The sequence below is a fragment of the Hippocampus zosterae genome, chromosome 1 (assembly GCF_025434085.1).
Source record: "Hippocampus zosterae strain Florida chromosome 1, ASM2543408v3, whole genome shotgun sequence".
Taxonomy (NCBI): domain Eukaryota; kingdom Metazoa; phylum Chordata; class Actinopteri; order Syngnathiformes; family Syngnathidae; genus Hippocampus; species Hippocampus zosterae.
In genome coordinates this window covers 16,086,725-16,095,000 of record NC_067451.1, presented here as the reverse complement: position 1 = coordinate 16,095,000, position 8,276 = coordinate 16,086,725, and the positions used below count along the sequence as shown (strand labels likewise).

The 8,276-nt window shown below is 44.8% G+C and overlaps 1 protein-coding gene across 4 annotated transcripts in view; it reads right to left on the bottom strand.

Annotated features, from left to right (window-relative positions):
- htr4 (5-hydroxytryptamine receptor 4) overlaps nt 1-8,276 on the bottom strand; it is a 70,431-nt gene that overhangs the window by 24,615 nt on the left and 37,540 nt on the right. For all 4 annotated transcript variants that reach the window (XR_007963217.1, XR_007963218.1, XM_052071185.1 and 1 more), the window contains one exon: nt 1,791-1,904. Coding sequence is in view for 2 of the 4 variants with exons in the window: in XM_052071185.1 (XP_051927145.1) it covers nt 1,791-1,904 (114 nt within the window). In the remaining 2 variants the exon portion in view is untranslated. The remainder of the gene's footprint in view (nt 1-1,790; nt 1,905-8,276) is intronic.

The following is an 8,276-nucleotide window of genomic DNA, read 5'->3' as shown; positions in this document are numbered from 1 at the left end:
AGTCCTTTGTCAGTCCCCTGTACTCCCGATCGTCCCCTTCTGTAATGAGGCCAACAATCGCAGAGTCATCGGAGAACTTCTGAAGGTGGCAGTTTGGAGTGTCGTGTCTGAAGTCCGAGGTGTAGAGGATGAACAGGAATGGAGCCAGAACAGTCCCCTGCGGCGCTCCAGTGCTGCAGAGAAGCCGGTCCGACTCACAGCTCTGCAATCTCAAGTACTGCGGCCGATTTGTGAGGTAGTCTATGATCCATGCTGTGAGATGGTGGTCCACTCCGGCGTTCTGCAGTTTGCCTCCCAGCAAATTGGGCTGGATGGTGTTGAAGGCACTAGAGAAATCAAAGAACATGATTCTCACAGTGCTCCCAGCCTTCTCCAAGTGTGACAGCACTGAGTGGAGGAGGTAGATAATGGCGTCTTCCACGCCGATGCCAGGCTGATAGGCAAACTGCAGCGGGTCCAGTGACGGGCTCACCAGCGGTCGAAGGTGGGCGAGGATGAGTCTCCAGCGTCTTCATCAGGTGAGACGTCAGCGCCACCGGTCTGTAGCTGTTCAGCTCCTTAGGGTGGGGGGTCTTGGGCACTGGGACCAGGCACGAAGTTTTCCACAGCTGTGGAGCTCTGCCCAGCTTCAGGCTCAGGTTGAAGATGTGCTGGACAATGTTACACAGCTGGTCAGAGCAGGTCCTGAGGAGCCGGGAACTGATCTTGTCCGGACATGCTGCCTTCCTCACATTCATCTTCCTCAGTTGGTTCCTTACCTGCTCTGTTGTGACGGACAGGCAGGAACCAGGTGACATACTGGGTTGATGAGAGCTGGTCGAAAGAGGAGGGGGAGGAGAAGAAGTCCTCAGTGAGAGAGGTTGCAGTTTGTGGTTGGGGGAAGGGACAGACGACTGGTCGAAACGGTTGAAAAAATGGTTCAGTTCATCTGCCCAGTCCTTGTCCTTCTCGATCACTGTCTTTGGGCTGTCATGTCCTGAGATGGTTTTCAGGCCCCTCCAGACACCAGTGACATTGCTGGCCTGTAACTGGTCCTCCAATTTCATCCTGTATATCTTCTTCCCCTCCCTGATCTTTCTTCTCAGCCGAATCTGCACGGCCTTCAGCTCCTCTCTGTTTCTTGACCGAAAAGCTCTCTTCTTCTCCTTCAGCAGGGTCTTTATGTCAGGATTAATCCATGGTTTGTTGTTGGGAAAACACCGCAGAGTTCTGGTGGGTACGGTGTTCTCCTCACAGAAGTTTATATAGTCCGTGATGGTGTCAGTGAGTGCATCAATGTCCTCCCCATGAACCTCGCTGAAGAGTTCCCACCTGGTTGTCGCGAAGCAGTCCCGCAGAGCATCTTCAGCTTCCGATGACCATTTCTTGACCATTCTGACCATTCTGATCATTCAATGATCATATTCAAGCTCGTGTTAAATGAGACACACATCTGCCACCCTTTGCAATGCCTCTGACTAACACCAAATGAAGTTCAGAAATTCTAGTAGGCTTTTCCTTGTCCAGTGGGCCATCTCATATTTGTCAGTGAGTGTCAATTATAAGTGAATTTTTGCCGTTCCCGGGTCAGTCCCCCACGAAGAGTGGAGGTCCACTTTTTGTATATTTTTTGCTTTCTTTCAGAACCCTGAAGGTTTTGTACTAACACTGCTTGCATTTTCATGCTGTTCGTAATTCCCTTCACCTTGTCGAAGGCCTCAATTCCAGTGGAAGAAAATCAACCCAAAAGCATGAGGCTGCCATCACTGAGGGGAAAAAAAGAAGACATTCTAAAGGACACAGTATGGTACCTGAGTTGCCTGTCCTTGCAGACAGCCACCATGACCAGCAGGTTTCCCAGGATGCTCATCGCCATGACAAGAGACAGGAAGCAGATGAGTGCCAACCGCTTTGGCATGCTGTTGCTACGGAGATAACAACACAGACATACAGATAAGCTATAACTCTTTTTTTTTACCATTTCCTGTCAATCACAGAAATAACGGACAAAACGGGTTTCAAACTACATTAGTTTGAAAATGGACTTAATACTTTGGCATGTGACTGGTGTGCCTTCAGGTTCAGGATTCAAAGTTGGATTTTCAGAGATAGGAGAAGCAGGATTTGAAGCCACCATTCGGGTTTTGAAATTTGGCCTTAAAATAAGTTTTATGTTTTCAAATTAGGACTTCACCTAGGGCTTTAAAACAGAATTTCAAACCATGATTAGGCTTTCAGAGTTTGTTTAGCTAAACAGCAGAGACTGTTTAGCTTAACGTTTTAAGCCAGTGTTAGAGTTTCAAAGTGGAGTCTTCAGAGAAGGCTATTGTTTCCAGTTAGGGTTTGAAGCCATGTTTGCGTTTCAAAGTTGGGTTTCAAGTCAGGTCAAGTCAAGTCAACTTTATTGTCAAATGTGCTACATGTGCAGCATATAGCACGGATGAAATTTCTTTAGTCAGGAGAGAGAGGAGCCGCTGCACCGCCATCAAAAGAATAGTTAACATAAAATGACAAAATAATACAACACAACACAACACATAAGCCATTGACAGTCGTGCAATCTTAACCACTTTTCTGCATACAATTTGTTGTTTGAAGCAGTTACAGATGAAAGAGGAGCAAATCAAAGTGTCCTTTCACCAGTGTATCAAAGACGTCATGCTGAAAATGTGCACGTCTGCTACAAGCTAAGTTTGAAAGCAAACAAGAAGCTGTAGCGTCCAGTGACGAAAAAGAGAGATTGGCTCACATCTCCTGTCCCATGTAAATCCACTTCAATTCCAAGCCGCGACTCCCAGTTCCACATACGCATTGACACTCATTCATTCATTCATTCATCTTCCGTACCGCTTGATCCTCACTAGGGTCGCGGGGGGTGCTGGAGCCTATCCCAGCCGTCTACGGGCAGTAGGCGGGGGACACCCTGAATCGGTTGCCAGCCGCATTGACACTCCTTGCTTCTTATTGTCGGCTCCACAAGCCGTCCAGCCGCAGACTGTCGAACAGCACCGACATTATCGCTGAACAAAGCGGGGCTCTGAAAAATACTGCCCATTTCAGGCGCAAAAAACACAATCGCCCCGGGGCTATCCAGCAACGACAGTCAGATGGTGCCAAGAATTCCTCTCAATCAGAATCATTGCTGGTACACGTGTGCTGCCGAGAAGGCGCAACCACCAAGCACAGATTCTTCCCCTTTGATGAACGTCGTGGCCAAAAAAATGCTGAAAACAATCCACAGCAGGTCCACACGATGTAACAACACACACATTGTGACAAAACAAAACACAAAAACAACAAAAAAAGCAAGGCTCTTGAAGAGCACTTGCCACCAGCTGCCTACTCGGGCACCATCTTGGGAGGGGTGGGGCAATGTTATGATTTAAAAGGACTATTTTCCTTTTGTGTTCAAATTCCCACTTCTGCTGATCCTGTTGAGCACCACATGGGGAATCCCAAATTGTGAACAAAGGCCCTGCGGAATGCGGGTGCTCTCTCTTAATGGGCAAACACACAGCCGCCTTTGTGAGGCTTAGCAGGTATCAAACATAACCTTCAATAAATTGTGTCAGAGTCCACGACCAGGCCACGGTGAATCCCAATGAATGCAAATAATGCACTCATTGGCACTTTTAGACTGAAGAATGATAGCGCATGGACAGTGACCCGTGAGCTAAGCTAGTTAGCATGAAAGATGGTCACGCTGTGTCACTTGTTGCTTGGATGAGTATCCTGTGGCCCAGTTAACAAAATGGGAATTGAAAATGTGTTATTTTTCACAGTAACGTGGGGCAAAGACTTCCGCTGCCCACACACAGCAGAAAAAAGGACAGGGAGAGGCGACCAACACGGACTTGCGCTGTGATGAGAAGAAGTCAAGAGTTTCAAGCTTGGGTAAGGTTTTACGACTGGGTTAGGGTTTTCAAATTGCGTTTCAATTTAGGGCTGCAGTTTCAAATGACAGTTTCAAGCTTGAAAAGTATAAAATGTAGGGTTTTCATGAATTTTAGGGTTTGAATTTCAATTTTGAACAAGGTTGAGTTTCAAGAGAGTGTTAAGGTTTTGAAGGTTTCAAATTAGGGTTTCAAGACATGATAAAGGTTTAAAATTAGTGGTTGAAAGTGTCAGCTTTTAAAATTAGGGTTTCAAACAAGGTTGACTTGAATCTGAATACTTTAAACAAACAGTATGCTTCATTGCAATTTTTGGCTTTCGTACTCTGAGTTATGGTGGCAGGCTGTTGCGCGACATGAAAAGACCTTTGGGTTTTTAAACATGGTCCATCATCATGTATAACATTTTTGACGACATTTGCTGTAAGGCTTGGTTTGCTATGAGAAACTGCTTTCATTTCAACTCAAAGGTCTGATTCAAAATAATTAAATTCCTTTGAATAATATGAGCCTCAGAGTGGATGTCTTAACTCTGGTGGAGATATCGACATGAAAATTACCTCTATTATCATCTTTGTCATAACTGCACGGCTCATTGTCGCCACAGGTCAGTGCGCGCACACACACACACACGCACATGCACGCACACACACACTACACACACACACACGCACACGCACGCACACACTACACACACTCACACACACACACACACACACAAATCATTATCTTGAAGCCCTCTATGTGGATTTGTAATGCAGACCAGTAGAAATAGTAAAAAAGAGTGATTGACAGCTGTGAGAACATGCTGTGCCGCAACATTGTTAAACGCCACCTCATGTGAGATTAACATCAAATCATTTCATTCAAATATCATTGAAATTATTTCCCCTAAAGCCATGAGCAGCCACTCCAAAATGGGACTCATCACACTATGTGAAACATTAACACGTCAAATCCCAGAGGTAAGCAAAGCTGCGTTGAGTTTTGTCTAACCAAGGTTAGACATTGGCTGCATTTGTTAGGTATGGAGAGCAGAATAATGAATTTCCTAAATTAAATTTGATAGACACAGGCTTAGTCCTCTTCAATTTTATGATGAAGTGGAATTTTCGGTGGGATGCCAGTTTATCAGGGATCAGATTTTGGAGCTGAACAGGAAGATTGGACACATTTTTAAACATGATGACAGTGACAGAAATTCAGCTGTTCCTTGAAGTTTTACTAGCAAGATTTAAATTGAGCGACTTCTCTTTTCTCTTTTACTCTGCTAAATCTGTTATAACTGTCAGCCAATTCCTGCCAAACAGTATCTTTCTTTTTCAGTGGGTTGTCTGTTTTCTTAATTTCGTAATTCAGTCAGCTAATTTTTGTCAAAAAAGGAAAATTTTAAGGTTCTCTGTCAAACTGGAGCTGTTGAAGTTCATAAATAATGGTAGAATGCTAGCTAGCATAAATCTCACGATTGGCAAAGGTTTGCGAGTGTGTGGGCACGTACCAAAATTCATTCATCTTCCGAGACGCTTGATCCTCACTAGGGTCGCGGGGGGTGCTGGAGCCTATCCCAGCTGTCTTCGGGCAGTAGGCGGGGGACACCCTGAATCGGTTGCCAGCCAATCGCAGGGCACACAGAAACGAACAACCATTCGCACTCACACTCACACCTAGGGACAATTTAGAGTGTTCAATCAGCCTGCCACGCATGTTTTTGGAATGTGGGAGGAAACCGGAGCACCCGGAGAAAACCCACGCAGGCCCGGGGAGAACATGCAAACTCCACACAGGGAGGCCGGAGCTGGAATCGAATCCGGTACCTCTGCACTGTGAACGTACCAAAATGTTTTTTCCGAAAGGGTTTGCGACAAATAAACATTTGAAAATGCTTTCTTTTTCTCTGGGCACACAAGATCACAAACTCTCACCATGCAATTTTTCACGAACTCTCCCTCATTGAGGGGCCGCACTGATTTCTGATTTCGCAATTTCTGCCGCCACAATAAAACTAGCCGCTACAACAGCCTCACTTTGCGATGTGGCTTTTTTAAACGTAGTCTGTTGTGTCGCCAAACGTCTTTTCATCTCCGCCGCTTTCTGGCGCCGTTGAGTCGTGTCATGTCCTTGTACTTGTCGTGGTGTTTTGTTTCATAGTGTCGTCGTATATTGCACTCCTTGTTTATAGCCACGTCGGCTCCACATACAAGACACACAGGTTTGTCTTTTAGATTTATAAAAAGATATTCTGTCTCCCACCTGTCTAGAAAGGTCCTGTTTCCTTCCTTTTTTTTCGCCATTTTTGGGAGAGGTAACGCGGTGCCAGTAATTGCGTGAGGTAGCGAGGTATACTATCAACAACGGAGAGAGTGTTCATTGGTCCCGAGGGAGGTGCCTAAACACCAGCTGATCATTCTGGGATTTGTAGTATGCACTGTATAATACCGGCAGGCCAGCTCTAATAGTCATTTAGTATTGCCTTGCGGGCCAAATATGGCCCGCGGGCCAGAGTTTGACACCTATGATATTGAGTTTCGTAATTTGCAACCCCGCTATGTCGCATCACAACACTGCCCCATCAACTGACTGGTGGGCTATGATTGCCATGGTCTCAAATGCCCAAATGGGATGTTTTTCATGCACGATTTTTTAAAATAAAATATTGTTCAAAACCCTACAGTGGACACGCCCATGTTTGCTCTGGCATGTGACGGCTATCAGCCAGTGGTCACGCTTGCTTCCTGTGCTTTCCACTTCACCAAGCATCTTCCTTGCCTTCCGATTCATTAAAACACACCAGCGAGCAGCTTCGCTTGTGCGCTACATAACAAATGTGTGTGCGACTGTGTCAATGAGATGATAAACACACTTGTGCTGCATAGGAATTTCACGGAGAGAGAAGAACTCCAGGCGATGTTTCGCTCAGAGCAGCTTGTCAGCATGTATTAACGTAATGATTTTTTTTTTTATTTTAACGCTGATATGACATGTGAACTGTTTGCAACAGGAGAAGAACATTTTCCATTTGCAGCTTTATGGAAACATTAACTTTTTTTTCACACCTTATGTAATTGTAGCAAGAAAGTGACCATTCCATCATTTTATTTCTTTTTTTTTCTTTCTTACTGATGGTACTTTGACAGTGCTGGGTTATAATTTACTTTTGTGTGATCTCTTGTATGATAGGCAAAATTCTTGTCGCACCTTTATTTGTGACCCCAAAGCCCCAACACAGGTTTTTATTTTTACCAAATCCATTATTAAAACAATTCTGTCGCTTGGACTTCAGCACAACAACAATTCATAAAACGAAATAAACGTCGCTCTTCAAATATTTCAACAATGCAATCAACCACAATCAAGCAATTCAATCATGCCTGCAGACACCATTTACGAGTATCACGGTTGGGACGTGTTGCACATCATGGCGCAAAGCAGCGGAACAATTTACCATAATTTTCAATCGGAAATACTAACAGCCGAGCCAGCTAATTTCATGCTTCTGACAATCAACGATGACCACTTGCCCTTATACTATAAGGCAATTATTTTCCCGGGGGGGCCAAATGAGAAGCAGAAAATATTGTGCAGGGCCGGGCCAAAAGTTAGAAATAGAAATAGAAAATAAAGAAGATAGCAAAATGTCTTTGTATGCCAGTAATAATGTAACATTCTCCTCCACCATCACACTCGGCACCGGTTCTCCTCAAGGATGTGTACTGAGCCCCCTGTTGTTCACGCTCTACACATTTGACTGCTCTCCGACTCTTATTAGCGGTCCAGTTTGCGGAAAGTTTTTAACATGATAACAATCAAACCATTCTAGGAAATGTTCATTTACTCGAGCCACATGCAAACTCTGAGCATGGAAATTGCCAGAATCGGACTGAGTAAGAATCGCTTCCTTGTTTTTCAAAGTCTCGTAGATTTGAGTCTTTCCGACTCCAGGCGTCTCCTGAATGTTTCATACTTTGTTACCCGCTTCGTTTAATCAGATACATATCACTTTCCCTTCCATGGTCATTTCTTCCTCCCTCTTTCTCCGTCTTCCCCTCCCTCCCTGTGCTCTGTAACTTGAAGTAACTGCACCACCTGGTGTTGAAATACCTGCCATTACAAGTCCAAACGAAATGAATCCAATCAAACCTTAATTGTGCACCAATCTTCAGCGGGCCGGATTAAAAAAACCAACGGGCCAGATCCGGCTCGCGGGCCGTAGTTTGCCCACCCCTGCCTTATAGTGAAGAGGAAGTATTAATATACAATGTGGGAATATTTCTCTCTCTCTCTCTCTCTCTCTCTTGAGAGAGAGAGATGATAGGATCAGGATTTCGTCAAAGTAGGGTTTCAAAATTGCATTTCTAGTCAGGATTCTATTAAGGCTCTTCAAATAAAATGTCAGACTTCCTGTGC